Source organism: Globicephala melas, chromosome 15, assembly GCF_963455315.2.
Source record: "Globicephala melas chromosome 15, mGloMel1.2, whole genome shotgun sequence".
Lineage (NCBI taxonomy): Eukaryota > Metazoa > Chordata > Mammalia > Artiodactyla > Delphinidae > Globicephala > Globicephala melas.
Window position 1 is genome coordinate 44,800,318 of NC_083328.1, and position 16,766 is coordinate 44,817,083.

Sequence of the window (16,766 nt, forward strand, 5' to 3'; positions counted from 1 at the left end):
AGTTTACTCCAGTTGTTTTCACTGTTCAACTGGTCTCTGCCAGTATGATGGACCAGAGCATGATGTACCTTGATGGGCAGCCACTGGGCCACAGCTGTTGCTAAATATTTTGAATATCACCTGTGATCGAGCTTCTTTAACTTTATACATGTCAATAGATTTGGTAATGATTCAACGAGACACAGGAGTCCTGTTTGGAGTAGTTAAAATTCTAAAGCCAACACATATATTTAACAACAATAATTGTAAAAAAATAATGTTGTCAACACCTGCTGAAAGTCTACTATGTTTGAGCAGCTGTTACAAGCACTTTCACTTTTCACGACCCTGTGATATAAATATTATTATTATCCCCACTTTACAAAGGAGAAAACCGAGGCACAACCTAAAAAAGTTGGCCACACAGTGGTGATGTGAATGCAGAATAAATTGAGGCTCATAAAGGCGACATGACTTGCCCCAAAGAACTTAAAAACTAGGCCAGTGAATCTGAAAATAGATTACAGGACTCCTTGCCTTCATTCAGACCCATTAGGACCAACAGTTAGACCCTACTGTGTGTTGGACAAGGGTTACTATTCCACTCAGTTGATTTCCATAACCTAGTCTGGGATGATTTTCTTTCCAAGCCTTTCCACCAGATCTTTAGAAATAAACCCAAGAGATCATATAACTGAATTGACTGCTACAAATATGTAATTACAGTCACACTTAATTTGTAAGGAAAAAAATATATATGTGAAAATGTGATTGGACAGCAACTGCTACTTGCCTTCCAATTGCTATATATATGTTAAACTATATGTATATTAAAATATATGTATTTTTAAATTTTTATTTATTTTTTTGCTGTACGTGGGCCTCTCACTGTTGTGGCCTCTCCCGTTGCGGAGCACAGGCTCCGGACGCGCAGGCTCAGCGGCCATGGCTCACGGGCCCAGCCGCTCTGCGGCATGTGGGATCTTCCCGGACCGGGGCACGAACCCGTGTCCCCTGCATCGGCAGGCGGACTCTCAACCACTGCGCCACCAGGGAAGCCCAAAATATAGGTATATTTTAAACTATACTAAATGGGAGATAAATATAATTTTAATACTAAAAAGTAGATAAATGATTTTTGTCTACTTCCACCTATTTAATCCGATTTTAAACATATTTAATCAAAGTATTTGAAAAGCTTATCCAAAAAGCCTTACCATAAATTAAGCATAAATAACTAGCCTCAGCCACTGGAAATAATCTATATACATTTATCATTTAGAAGAAGTTTAGTTTTTTTCTCTTATAGTGTAAGAATATCCAAATCTGAAAGTGAACAAACAGGGAAGTCTCTGGCTCAAATTTACATTTGTGTTTTTACAGCATAACATTTTGGGGAAAATTCACTTCTGAAATAGAATTCTGAAAGCGGAACTTCATCTAATATGAGCCTTAAAAATAGTAATAAATATTTTGGGACAGTGGCCACGACATTAGGAGAATTATAAGTGGCCCATTATTTATGATGGGTTCTATATCCAATACTGAGGACTTACTATGCACAAGTCACTGTGTTGGTCTTGAAACATGAAAATGAATGAGATTTGGTATCTGATTTCAAGATATTTACATTCTAGTGAGTTGGATATGTCATGTATAAAATATTGATACAAGGCACATGATATTTTTTAAACAAATTTATAAGAAACAGTAGAAAGGACAGTTCACTATTGTATGGGATGAAATGTAATAAGGAGGGGAGAAATCAAGAAAGATGAAAATGTGCATGCCCCCACCAACCACCCCACATTATCTAGTATAATTCCTGTACTTGAAATGTTGGTTCAGTTAATTTGATAGAAGGAGGGGAGGGAGAAAGGGAGGGAGGGGAGGAGGAAGAGAGGAAGGGAAAAATGAAGTAAAAGACTGATGTAAAGGTAAGATATTGGAAGTGAATCTTGAATAAACAGATGTGGCAGAATGATGGCCGAACACTGTAGGCCAGTGGTATTTGGGAAATGACAAACATGTGAGTTGGGCTACAGAGTAGGGTACATGTGGGGTATGAGGAAGTATGGAACCAGACCATACAGAAAGGGGTTTGGGCTTTATATCTGGTGGGTTATATAGTTGGAGGTTTCTGTGTAGTCATTTCTTTGTAAGACTTCCACTATGGGTTAGAGTCAAGGCTATAATGTGGACCAAGTAGGCTGGTCTCTTCTGTTGCCTCAGTCTTACTGCCCTGCTGGCTTCTCTTGGGTTTCAGCTTTCCCATGCTGCCCTCTCACTGTATCCTAGCCCCCTCAGGCAAGGAATATCCCTTGCTCCAGAAGCATGATTTGGTGGGATGGAAAGAGCATGGTTGGGAGCAGTATGATGGGAAGAGCATGACGGGAAGCAGTATGGTAGGATGGAAAAAGCATGGTTCAGGCAGACTTTGTTTCCAAATTCTGGTTCTACCTTTTGGATAACTGGACAAGTTTCTCAAACTTTCTGAGCCTCAATTACCTGCAAAATTGGGATAATAATACTGACCTTTTAAAAGTAATGAGATATTATTACTTTATACTCATTGAACTGGCAAAAATTAGAAATAACGAAAATAATGATTGCTGATGGAAATACGGATTGTTATAGTCTTTTGGGAAAGCAGTTTGGCAGTATCTGTTAAAAACACATACTCCTCAAAGAACTCACACTTTTGGACTCTTTCCCATGCAAAAAAAAGCACTGCTTGTAAAGATATATGAGAAAAAGACATCTATTGCAGCATTGTTTGTATGGCAATAAAGTGGGAAGAAAGTGCTTGCTCATCACAGTATAATGGTTGAATAAATTATAGTGCATCCAAGCTATGGAATATCACTTGAGCTTTAAAATGGATAAATTAGATCTACACAAATGACTTGGAGGGATTTCCACAAAGTTTTTCTGTCTGTTAACAACAAGTGCATAGAATATGATACAGTTTTTATAAAATAAACACATACATTTAACAATGGCTAAAAATTTTGTGCCTCTTACTGTGTATCAGATACTCCTTGACATGTTTAAGGGGATTGACTTGTTTTAATGTTCAGTAACCTGTGACGGAGGTGTTATTATCATCCCCATTTCACATATGAGGAAACTGAGGCACACAGAGACTAAGTAACTTGCCCAAGGTCACACAGGTCAGAGGAGAGCTGGAATCTGAACTCCGGAAGTTGAAATCAGAGACTAGATTCTTAATCAGCGTGTTTTACTCTCTGAATAACTGGAAGGTGGGAAGTAAACAAACAAGATAAAAGGGAAATTACATTAAAGTCATGCATCATATGATGGATTTATATACAATTTTATGTGGGTGTGTATATTCAGAAAGTGATGCATGAAGGAATGGTCCCCAAAATGCGATGGTAGTTATCTCAGGGAGCTGTGATTGCACATGTGCTTTTATTCTATTCCTTATATGCCCTTTAATTATTTGAATTTCCTACAATGAACATATATTATTTAAAGAATCAAAAAAGGGAATAAACTCTATTCATTGTAGAAAAAAAAGATTTGTATGCATTTTAAAATTTATTTGGGTTTTCTTACAGGAATGATCATGAACATCTACAAAGATAAAAGCATGTTCCTGGCCAGTATAGAATTTAAAACTGAAACCAAAGAAACGACTCAAAATGGAAATTGGGTAAGTAAATTATGGTCTTTTGCTTATTGGAATATACAATTAAATAACATTAGACTATCAAAAGACATGGAAAAAATTTTGCAATCTATTGCTATATTTAAAAGACAATTTCAAACTAGTATACATTGCAGAATACCCTAAAAATACTTCATATATATATGTGTAGTAGCTTAGAAAATGTCTGGAAGTTTATATACCAGCATACTACATATGTTTATTTCTGGGGATTGAGAGTATGAGTGATATTTTTCATTTCTTCTTTTGCTTATTTTTTCATTTAATAAACACACATTACTTTTAAAATAATAAATGTAAGCAATAAAAAATATCTTAATATTTTCCCTAGTAAATCAACGAAAAATCAAGATCTCATCCTGAGGGACTGATCATAGATACACACCCAGATTTATCTAAAATGTATATACTGCATTTCTCTATTATTTATAATAGAGAGAAAAACTGTAAATAACTACATCTAACATTAGGACACTGGTTATGTAAATTGTGGGACAACCATATGGTGAAATATTATGCCTCCAATAAAAAACATGCCTTTGAGAAATTTTTAAAGACATGGGAAAATATTCATGGTATATTGCTAACTGAAAAAACAGGATTTTTGGGTTTTTTTTTTTTACAGTTTAAACCTTAAAGGGAAAATCATTATATGCTTTTACATTTTATACTTTTCTGCATTTAAAAATACTTTACAATAAATATGCATTATCTTACAAGTAGAAAAATAAATGTTATTTTAAAATAGAATAAAATACTATCATTTTTGAGGATTATGTAAGATCATGCAAGTATTAGCCATGGGAATCAACACTGATAAAACAGTTCCCCTCTCCCCACCCACCGCGGACACCTTTCTCTTTCTCCTTCCTGACTCTCAGGTTACCTTTTTGTGAAATGAAAAATAGATTGTACAGAAATGTAAAGCACTGAGTAGAGCACACACTCCATATATCTTGGTTCTTTCCCCTTCACTGAACTACCAGAGGGCAGCGGCTCTCATTCCACCTTTCAGACTCTTACCATCCAAGAGTGATAGCCCTGGGTGTCACGGTGTATCCAGACACTGCATCAGTGCAGATCTAGGACAGGGGAGAGCTCTGTCCCACGGTGGTGGGTAGCGGGGAGGATGCTTTGTAGGGTGATAATGGATTTCTAGAATAGGGAAAGGACTAAAAAGAATCCTATTAGGGAAGGCTGAGGGGAATTTCATAGGTGGCCCAATGTTTTGTTTCTCTCCAACGATTTAGACAAGGAATAGAACAGAAACTTCTGGAGTCGACACCACTGGCCCAGGCCTACAGCTACCCGTGGCTGGGAGCATTTATGCTCATCTCTTGCACATTCCTGAATCCGATTCCTCATATATAACCCCATCCTTTCTTTGCTGTCCTCTTTGGCAAGGCTGACTCTTGCTGGAACTTTCCCCCTATCCTACAGAAATTTTGACCTGTAGGAGGCCTGAAACTAGATGAAGGGTTAATGTGTCCTTTGCCAAGTGACATCCCACTTCGTAAAAAGCAGACAGCAATGCCATGACTTACGCCGAGCTCCAAAGGAATACTAGCTCAAGTGTGCATGCACCTGAGCATTAGTTGATTTTGTTAATATTCATGAGCATATGATTTGGTCTAGTTGCCCTTTAAATTCAAATTAGGCACTGATTAAATAATAAGACAGCAGAATCAGGATGTGTTTAAACAGCACTTCCCCCCTCCCCGCCCCCCCAGTAAGGTGCCTTGGTCTTGGGTGTGAGTGAGGATGAGCTATTAAGAGTGTTGAGATAACAGAACAGAGAGTTTTCCTTGAATTAAGCAGACTGACTATATCTTAAATAATGATGATGATGATAATTAAAAATAATAATAACTCTGCAGCAGTTTCAACCAGAATACTTGATATTCCTAATACAAATTTTACTCCTGGGTTTATAGCCTCTCCATCTGATTGCCTCTATATTTGTTAACTTAAATAGCCTTCACATTTGTACTCCTGGGTTTGTTTTTAAGGATTTAAAGTGTAAACTACCATTAAATCAATAATTGGAATATTTTTACCAGTAGAGAAAGAAATCTCTCAATAGATTAGTGTATGCCCTATTTTATAAAGGACCTCAGAGCCCCTATCAACCAACAGATATTTTCTCAGGTTTCTTTACCTTGGAGTTCCTTTCTATTCAGTCCTGGCTGCTGCATCCCTGGCATGCACCCCTTGTGTGGATGAATTATTCATCGGCATTCCTCCTTCTCACATCTCCTCCACCCAACTCAACTCCTGCCCACCCGAAGGCTGTGATGAGTCATTGGGAACAGGTGTCCTCCGTCTGGAGCTCACAAGCTCGCTCTTGATCCATAAGCCAATCAGCTGTACCTCCTGTTAGCAGCTTGCACTGTTAGCTGTTATGTGGGGTAAATGGGCAATAAACATCCATTCTTGGTACCCAGTGGGGAATATGTCTAGAACATTTGAACAAAATCGCTGGCCTAAGGAGACACCCCCAAAGACACTTCCTCCTGAAATTCTTCAACTTCCACATATCAGTTTTAATTTTTTAAAAATCTTATCTCCCAAACCAAGTGACATTAGCCAGCTCATTTTTTCTTTTGTTTTCAGTCCTTGTACCCTAGAAGACACCAGTTTCCTGTGGGAGCCAAAATTATAACAAATATAAAGCCAGCCAACCAACAAGCAAAGCTGAAAATAAATAATGAGACTCAAAATCTTTGGGAATTATATTGGAAAGAATACTAAAAAAAGGCCAGTCCATAATATTCGTGATTCCAAGACTTAAGAAGAAGATGCTGGGTCAGGAGCAAAGCCTGGAAACAAAGACAAGAGAGCAAGGGCCCTTTGAAGAACTTTGGTCAGCAAAAATATTCTGCACTTAAACTGGAGAGTGTAATAAGCATTTTTATAAGCAGCCTTATAGCTGCAGAGCTCATAAATAGCCCAGATGTCACCAAGGAGATATATTTCTGCATGAAACTTATAATGGTGAATGCTTGAAATGAATTCTCAACATATACGAATGCCTTTTAACCTCATCATGACCTCAATCTCGGAGGCATTCAATGGCAAATTCATTTATTTTTCATTCTAAGCTATGTATCTAAAATCGAGCTATGTATCTATCTCCACACTTGCAGATCTGTAAGCAATAGATGCTTGGCCTAAGCGTTGTAGTGATAATCCGTTAAAATAGTGGTCTTCTGTACATGCTATTTCAGAAGGAAAAGGCAAAAATCATAACCTGTATATTCTATTTTTAATGGAAACTGGATCACTTGTTAATGTGGATTTCAAAATTCTTTTCCTTAGATCCAGAGGTTAATGGATATTAATAATTTATTTTGGTAAAAACTTCACATTTAGTCTTATTAGGAAATTGCATTTGTGATATGTGACAGAACTCGTTGGAGTTACCACCATTAAAAGTTTCATGTAAAAAAACAAAACATCTAAAAGTGTTCCGAGAAATTGATCCTGGCAGGAGCAATTAATGGTGTGAGATCCTAAAAGCATGAAGAAACACCACAAACAGTGTGTTTCTATAAGGGTGTGATATCTCCAAACCAAACAACTCTACAGGAAAAATCTCAGTTTCAAGCACTTAAATTAGATTATTTCTTCTGTTTCCTAAACTCTGCCATTCCACTTCAGGACATTGAAAAATTTGTATCACAGCCTAAATGACTGTGATGTCCGAATTTATTTGCTTAGGATAAACACCACTCTTTGCCTTTTCACTCAGGTTTATTTCTCTCTCTAAGATGACCTAGAGTTAATTATGAGAACCTAGGTGATCTAACATGGTTTACATTTTTAGATATTCCAAAGAATTTTAAAACCAGGGATGTCAGAACACATATCTGAGTAGTATGAAGGGAGGTGCCAAGGGATTCAGTAAAAAAGTGACAATGAACTAGAAAAAGACGACCGAAAGCAACAGTATGGTGGATGCTGTGTTGGGCCACCCGCATCCTCCTTCAGGAAGGAAGAGCTCACTCTCCCAGTTGCAGGCATCCCTCATCCCTCTCAAGCTTCCAGGATCACCCCAGCAGAAGAGAGTTGCTTCATCCAAGGCCACACCCCTTCCCAAGGCAGCCAATGACAGATGACTTATCAAATGGGAGGTTTTAATAGCCAGACTCTCTCATCCCAACTGGACATCTCAGAATGGTCATGTCATCTTCAGACCATCTGTGGCTTCTGTTGAGAATGCCTTGTAGTTCAGTTTCTCCCTTTACCCAGTTCTGCATTCTTCCCTTTCCTTTCACAGGTGTTGATTCCAAGAGCTCCCCCTAATAAATGTCAGCTCCCTAATCTCCATCACAGTCTGTTTCCTGGGGAGCCCAGTCTGCATAGGTACCAGGTAAACAGTTTGAGCAATGGCTGTGTATTATTGTATTCTGTGAGGTAAATACAGTTACTATTCCCATTCTACAGAGGAGAAAAGTGAAGCACAAAGGAGTTAGTTACTTGTCATTACTTGTTAATTCCTTGTTAAGTACTTGAATTCCTTGTCAAAGATTACATACATTTCCAGTGGTAGAGACAGGATTTAAGCCTCAACCATCTGGTCCCAGAGTTCACAATCTTAGCAACTACCCTCCCTACACAGGACACCTTACTTAGAAAAACTGTTTACAGGCAACATGAAATGAAATGAATGATGCAAACAGTTGACTATTATTTTTAAAACCACTTTGATTTTCTAAACATTGATTCCAGGAGTAGCTAATATCAATCTTAAGTATGGATATATTTTCATATCACTCCCAACTGAAGAAATGCATTCAGCGTGTTTATCTAAAAGTTCCAAGTATATCACATGGTTTACCAGATGTCCATTTGTACAAATGTAACTATCTTGTCTACCATTCCAGAAGGGTTTTTAGTAGTTATCAATGACAGATATAAAATAATATAACTTGTGTGTGTGTGTGTGTGTGGACAGTTAATCAGGAGGGAAAGAAAATAAATGATGATTTCATTTTCCTTTAGATAATATATATCTTTAAAACTCTATTATCTGCACATGAATGTCCCCACTATTTCTCCCTCACATTTTCTCCTAGAACCTACATAAATTTTTCTTTTACTTTTTTATTCTTCTAAAGATACTTGGGCCAGCAACATTTTCTCATAGTAACTGTCCATAGAGTGAGGAATGATGTTCTTGCCAAAGATTTATTTTCAAGGATGCCTTTCAAACATTTCTTCTTTCTTATTCTGTCTAGATAATGGAGCTCTCTGGTAGACGGTTCTCAAATGAAGCCATTCCTGACAAGTAGCTGTAAACAGCCTAATTCTGGTGTTTCAAAGAAACATCTTTAAACGTAATTTCTCCAATCATTCTATTGTTTCATGAACAGTTACTTTACAGAGGAACAAATGTAAATGGAGACATAAATTCTGAAAACGGTAGGTATGGAATAAAACAGAGGGGGTTGGCTATTTGTGTTGGAAATAGAGATGCTTAAAGAGAACTGGATAGATTTGCACACCGCTTCATTTTCCCATACAAATAAAACCCAAACGGTTTTCTAAGAGTTTGTGATTTTTTGATGTAGTAAGTGGCCTCATACCTTCATCTTTACAGACTTCAGCTGCCTCTTCTGAAGAAGGGCTGGGCACGGGGGCAGTGCTGGCACCATCTATAAGGCAGAAAGAGAAACACTGTCTCAGAGCCAAATACTGTCAGGTTGGAGCTTCCCTTCCCACCTCACCTCCTACTCTACCGAAGGAAGCAGGAGCCTGTTTCGTGCTGTAATACACTGAATGGTCTTTGAAGGGGCTTGGGTTTGTAACTCTCTTCTACGATTAATGGAACAAAAACCCTTCAGTTAAGACAGAGCCTGATGAACTACAAACTACCTTTTTGGTGAAGAAGACTGTTTGTTTGGTAGTATTATACTTTGGCATTTTGTTTCTTCCCTACCTCTAGAAGAATGGTACCTTATTTTTCTTAGTAAAAGACTGTGAAAGAAAGTATATCCTTGCAAATTTCTACAAAGTGCTTTTATGTGTGTGTTTTTAAAGTTTGGTTTTTCTTAGCACAGAACTTCTATTCCATTACGCCAGGCTGTCAAGCTGTAGGGAGCACATCTGATGGCTGTCAGAGAAGAGGTCCAGGAGAAGGGGTCATTTGTAGGAAAGCACCAAAAGCCGTTGGGTGACTTCATGTCAGCCAAGCACAGAGTGGCGACTAAGGAACTTGGAGGTCCGTGCCTGGGCCTCACAGCAGCAACTAACCTCGTCAGAGCTGGACTTTCTTCTTAATATTATCAGCACCCCAGTGACTCCACTAGCATTTGGGCTCCAGGATAATAACTTACTTACTAACACTAAAATAGTATATTTAAGACAGGAAGGGTTATCAAAATCATTTGGAATGGTTAATACTTGACAAATGGAAAAGGAATATTTACATTTTTTTTCATGCAGTAACAAGGTTATGGAACTAAAGATAACTCATACACGCATGGTGACTAACACACATTTAAAGGCTAATCGGATATCTTCTAGTATATCCTTCATCCATAATGTATATGACTGTTACTTTTAGGTCACACCTCTATCAGAACAGAGAGTAAGATTTTTGGTAGGGAGATAACTGGAGACGAATCACTTTCTTCTGTTAGATGACAAACTCCTGTTAACATCAAAAGAACAAACTACAGACTTTCAACCTTGCCTTGCTGTCACATCATCCCATTTCTCTGCTTCCCCTCACGGCAATACTCCCTAAAAGAACAGTCCATGTTATTGCTCTGGACTTCCTCATCTCACTGTCTCTCCGTAAAGCACTCCAACTGGCTTCGGTCGATCCTCCTTGAAGTATTCTCTTATCAAAGGTGTCAATGACCTCACTTTGCCAAACCCAATGGTCATTTCTCCTTTCTTATCTTCCTGGACTCCTCAGGGGCATTTCAGAGTCTACTCTGTTCTTTCTGAAACACTTTCTTGCTGTGACTGTTCCTTCTCCCCTGGTGCCACATGTCTAGAGGCCATGGTGTCCCAGGCCTCACTGTTCTCCTTATTTATATGTTCTCCCTAGTGAATCTCGCCCGTCACATGGTTTTAAGTATCATTTCTCTGCCAGTGACTCCCGAGCCTGTATCTCTGGTCCACATCTCTCCCTAGACATCCAGACTCAGATACCTAACTGGCTTCTTGACATCCCATATGGCCGAGAGTCCTCCTGAATTTACCATGGCCAAAACTGAACTGTTAACTCTATTAATAAAAACTGCCCTGTGGCCAGTCTTTCACACGTCGGTAAGTGGCACCATCACCCATGTAGTTACTGCTGCTAAAAACCTAGGATGTAGCCTGGATTCTTCTTTTCCCTACGCCCTAGGTCCAATCCATCAGCACATCTTGTTACTTCTACCTCTGGAACAAAACACATCAGGCCATTTTGTCTCCATTTCCAGAAACCTCCATCACTGCTCTCCTGCTATAGTCTTTCAACTGGTCTCACTTTTGTTCTTTTGACCCATTTTCATTCACAGGCAGAGTGAGCTTGTTAAAACAGATTAGGTCCCTCTACTGCTAACAACCTTCCACTGGCTTCTCCTTGTAGTTCTAACAAAATCAAATCTTCTGCAGTCAGACATAACCTGGCCCTATGATGTCTTCCCAAACCTCGCACCATGTTCTCCCTCATCCATCACGCTCCAGCCACTCTGAACTTCCTTCTCCAACCTGTTAAAATTGGCCTGAAATCATTTGCATTATCTGGACCCTCCATCTGAAATGCTCTCCCGCCATTTCATCATTGAGATTTCACTTTAATTACTGCTCCCTCAGGGAGTCCTCCCTGAGTCCAGCCAATGGAAAGTTGCCTTCTCAGGATTCCTTCTACATTACCTCATTTCTCCACGATGCATTTGTCACTATCATACTTTTTAAAAATTGTTTATTTTTGGATCACTGCCACCAGAATATAAGTTTCAAGGAAGCAAAGAAATTGTCTTTATTGTTTGCTGCCCTATTTCAGTGTCCAGAACAGTGCCTGGGTCACAGCAAAGCCCAGATAGGTATTTGTTAAACGGCTGTTTGAGGAATAGGACCTACCACTTTGATTTGATCATGACAGCAGTCAGAACTGCTGGATTATGCTGGTTTGAGATTGTGCTTTTTGTGTGATATGGAAGAGGTCTGCAGAGTCGTGTAGTTAGAATTGAAGCTGGACATTCTATTGAATGAAAGGAAGCTACTTTTATTTTGGAAGAATAACAGTAGGTCAGAAGGACTTTAATGACCAGAACTGCGTCTCTGACTTCTCTGATCTTGGATTAAGGACGCAGAGCAGATACAACAATGTATGCTGACACTGGCCAAGAGCATAGACGAATCCTGCCATTGGGCTCTGTGCCGGCCACTTAGAAAAGCAAGCAGAGCCCCTCAGGGGTGCATTTAGGAATCTCCTCTACCATGAGAGGCACCCAGATTGCGGTGATGTTGCTGTCCATCCAAGAGGTGGAGAAGAGAGCTTGTATTCTACCACTCTCTCCTCACAGGCAAGATGGTCCTAAATCCATAAAGACACTGCCTGTTCTCAACTGATTAGGGGAAAAGAGATGAATAAATAAAAAGCAGGCAGATGTGTGTGCATGTCTGTATGTGTGTGCCTGTGTATGTGTATGTGTGTGTGTGTGTGTGTGAACAGGGGTGGGAGAAATCTATGTCGATAAAGACAGTTTGGGACAGAGCAGTGAAGGAATAAAACCTGTAAAAGCACAATAGTCAGAGAATGGCCTCAGCTGTCAGCAGCTAGTTGATTAATACCCATCAGCCCCAAACAGTAAAAACAGTGACAGCTTTTCACAGAAGACTCATCTTCCACGGAGCATAACGGTGTGGTGGCCGGGAGCTGGGGGCGATGGTGGTGTGGATGACAACAGTTTTCTGTATTAGGAATTCATTCCATTGCAAGGACTACACTTTAGCAAAGGGAGCCAACTGACCCAGTGGCAGGTACACAAGGTCCTTGCTGCCTTGCTTCAGTGCCTTCTCTGATTGGCCTTCTTCAATTCCATCTTCCAGGTTAATAATAAAAGCTTTCAGTTCTCTAGCAAAAGTTCCAAGGTTAATGCAGGAACTTTTCAGTGAAAAACTTATCACACTACCTGGTTTATTTCTAAGAGTCCAGCATATGGTTTAGGATGCGGCAGGCACATGAGCAGAGCCCACTATTTCAAAGATGCCCCATCCGTTGGGCTCATTAGAACCAGAAGAATGACTTGGAAAACAGAAAGAAGAAGGAAATTTTTATTTTGATGGTTATGTTGATAACTGCAAAATTGTGTGAACCATTCTTTTTTTTTTTTGTTTCGGTAAGCGGGCCTCTCACTGTTGTGGCCTCTCCTGTTGCGGAGCACAGGCTCCGGACGCCCAGGCTCAGCGACCATGGCTCACAGGCCTAGCCACTCTGCGGCATGTGGGATCTTCCCGGACCGGGGCACGAACCCGTGTCCCCTGCATCAGCAGGCGGACTCAACCACTGCACCACCAGGGAATCCCTGTGAATCATTCTTTTAAAGGAGAGCATGCCTGAGTACAAAAGTGGGGAGGAAGAAAAGATAAACCTAAGGAGATGACAATCTCTTTTGAGTCTTAAGTGCCATTTTATTTTAAAAAGTTCAATTTATAATCTACAGTAGAAGATCTCTAAGCATTCCATTGGCTCATCTGTTCTTCAGTGAACAGAGTTGATGTCAGGAAGGCTTTGGATCTCATTGAGCTCTGGGTGTGGGGTAGTAAGCCTCTGTCACTCCTCACACCATCATCTACAACATACAGAGAAATGACCAGAAGCACGGCTCTTCAAAATTTAATGTAAAGCAGTAAAGGACACTCCATTCATTGTGGAAGGAAAGCCTCTGATATATTTCCTGTGAATTTTTTTAAATAATTTTTTTTGTTTGTTTGTTTGCTCCCTGTGGCATGCGGGATCTTAGTTCCCCGACCAGGGATGGAACCCACGCCCCCTGATTGGGAGCACAGAATCCCAACCACCGGACCACCAGGGAAGTCCCCCTGTGAATGTTTTTCATTTCATTTTTTCCTCCAAACGAAATCTGCTGAGTTTGACCTGCCCTCAGTCAGCCCAGCTCTGACATGGTCCTTCCAACCTCTGCCCATCCCGCGTAGAGCATCACTGAGCAAACTGCGATCACACGGGAGAAAAGTGGGGCTGGTGATTGAGACCTGAGAGGGAGGGTACCCTTCCGATTGGTGAGCCTGACACTTGTAGTTAACAGGGTTGGTGGCTTCCTGAGGGAGACCTGAACGTATATTGATATTAACCTGGTGAAACGGTATAAATATTTACAGAAAAGGGCACTGAGTAAAGCCATGTTCACCTCTGGGAATGAGGCCTAGGGGACACCTCAAAAGAAACCTGAGCTCACCTGCTTCTTGGCCCTGCCCTTCCACTTCTTTGGCACTTGGCTTTTCCTGTGGACCGTTCTCATCTTTCAAGAAAACCGCAGAGGAAAAAAAAAGTATACATCAAGTCAGTTTATGAAATATCTCTTTACGGCTAATATGCACTGAAATTAATTGTAACCAGTGTAGCATGACTCCCCATAAAGCGAGGCAGAGAGATGAATCAGAGGCGTGAAACAGAAAAATTACCTACATAAATAGGTGTATTTATCCTTGTCCCTTCTCACATGATTTGCTTGGTGGAAAGTTGAACTGCAGTAAACAAAATTCACTCAGCAGTTCCAGTAACATCCCTCTCCTTGCACAACATTTCCCAAAATGCAATACAAATTTTAATTCCAATCTGCTTTTTTTCCTTGACTCAAGCAATATGCACTGTGTAAGGAAACTTGGTTGATTACGTTCCTATGCCCTTTATTTTCCTGTTTGTTGTATGTTGCAAAAGAACCCCTATTTTTACTTAAATTTTTAAACATTGACTTACATTTTACATATGACAGTCTAACATACCTATGCTCTGAAATACTCTGTGTTGAACAGATTATGCTGGTCAAGTTTATGCCGTAGTACATAACTCCTTGAAAAATTAATAACTGGACAGGTATAATGGTGGCTATATATTAGAAACTAGCTAAAAACTTCCCTTTGGCTTAAAATATATAATATATATCTGTGGATTTATGTGTAGAAAAAAATTAAGTCTTCAAAGGCAAATAAAGTCATCATTTTATAATTCATTGCTGGGAGGGTTTCCAAGTCTCTGTGTTTGGAAAAATCTTTTTAAATGATAAAACATAAGAGATGTCGTTAAAGTACAGAAAACAGAGAAGCAGACGTTATCAGCACATATTACTATGGGTTAAAGATGGCCACAGATCCTTGTCTCTCAAGAAGTGGAATCTATTTCTTGTCTCCTTAAATTCGAGCTGGTTCTGTGACTTGTTTAGACCAGTGAAATGTGTAAGTGATGTCTGGGCCCCCTAGCCAAGGCCTCAGAGGACTATAGCAGCTTCCACTTTCTCCCTCTGGGAATCCAGCCACCCTGCTGTGAAGACACTCAGATTAGCCTCCCAGGTGGAGAGGGGTACATGGAGCAGCACAGAGGGGCCAGACATATGCGTGAAGCCTCTTCCCACCTTCCAACCCAGCCCTGCTGGCAGCTGAATGCCCCCAAGTGATGACATCAGCCAAGGCCACAAGGAGCAGAAGAATCACCCAGCTGAGCCCTTTTAGAATTCCTGCCCACAGCCAGGCTCAGATCACTTAAACTTGTTTTACTTGACTGCTTTGACCCACCATCTGCTACAACTATCAACTATTAATCCAGAGGCAAGAGGATGGGGAATCCTCCCCAGAGGAGGACTCAACAAGTGGAGCTGAAACAAGAGCCTCAGAAGCAATGGGGAAACAGTTCACCAAGCAGCTCTGAAAAACAACCTTCTGAGAAGAGTTGCAAATGGAAAAAATTTGGAATTGACCCGAACGAAAAATTTTATAATAGAATGACAAAGATAAATAAATAGATAAATAGATAGATAAATAAGAGTGACACTGACATGCGGAAGGGATGCTATCAATGAATAAATATATCAGTATGTATATAATTCCCTCTGGCCAGCACTGTGCCATTTGTCACGCGGGACACAGTATAACCTGGGGTGGCTCTGTAACTCTGTAAACCCAAGGTTCTGCGTGACATATTTCCAAGGATATTTCTGATACTTTCTCTGTTCTGGTTCTCCGCGGAGGCACTGGCACTGGCTTTTGCTGTAGGAAGGAAATAGCCATCACTGCTGCTCTTGCTGCCCTAACAAGGCCAAGCTGGTGCAGGAGCATGTGTCAAAAACGTAAGTCAGTGTTTCCCCCTTTCTCCCACCAAATGGACTCAGACTCAAGCAGGAGAGATCTACCAGTTTTCCTATCTCCCCCAACAGACACCACCACCCAGCCCCCTTTTTTTTTGGCCACGCCATGCAGCACGTGGGGTCTTAGTTCCCCCACCAGGGATCAAACCTGCATCCCCTGCATTGGAAGCGTGGAATCTTTTTTTTTTTGGAAGCATGGAGTCTTAACCAATGGACCCCCAGGGAAGTCTCAGACAGACCTTTTAACACAGATTCCACAATAGGCTTGAAGTCTGCAGTGACAGGCTGCTTTTAAAATTGGTCTGGTGACCACATCTCCTATGGAGTGGGAGGTAAAAATGTTATGAAGAGAGGAAGGTAAGAAGGGAAAGAGAAACAACAATTGAGTCACAGGAAGGTGAAGAATTGTTTCCACCAGTTCTAAATTCATGAAAAGGAAATTCATGGTCAGACCCCCGAGTCCAACTTTATAATAGTAAAAAGCAGTCTGGCTCTTTATCTAACCTACTGCTACTGGATTTTACCCTTAATCCCTGTGCCCGTGGTCCCACTCCCTACCGCAGTCTGGCATGTTCTGTTTTCGACTTTGAGTCTTGGCTGTGGGGTGGTCTAGTTGCAGGATTTCTGCCCTTGGGAAGCAAATTCAAGAAACACTTGGCATGTTTATCACGGAGTAAATGCCTTCTAGAAGAATGCTGGATTTGGCGTTTGAGTAACTTGCCCTCAAATGAAAAGGCTCAGGTATATTGCTTTCATCAATTTCCAAAGAC

The 16,766-nt window shown here is 40.3% G+C and overlaps 1 protein-coding gene across 4 annotated transcripts in view; it reads right to left on the bottom strand.

Annotated features, from left to right (window-relative positions):
* Window positions 1–16,766, bottom strand: part of MACROD2 (mono-ADP ribosylhydrolase 2) — a 1,989,159-nt gene that overhangs the window by 114,724 nt on the left and 1,857,669 nt on the right. For 3 of the 4 annotated variants that reach the window (XM_060284443.1, XM_060284445.2, XM_060284442.2), the window contains 2 exons: window positions 14,095–14,157; window positions 9,262–9,330 (listed from right to left, as the gene is read on the bottom strand). In XM_060284443.1, the coding sequence (XP_060140426.1) occupies window positions 9,262–9,330; window positions 14,095–14,157 (132 nt within the window). The remainder of the gene's footprint in view (window positions 1–9,261; window positions 9,331–14,094; window positions 14,158–16,766) is intronic. The other variant, XM_030872537.2, reaches the window with a different exon arrangement.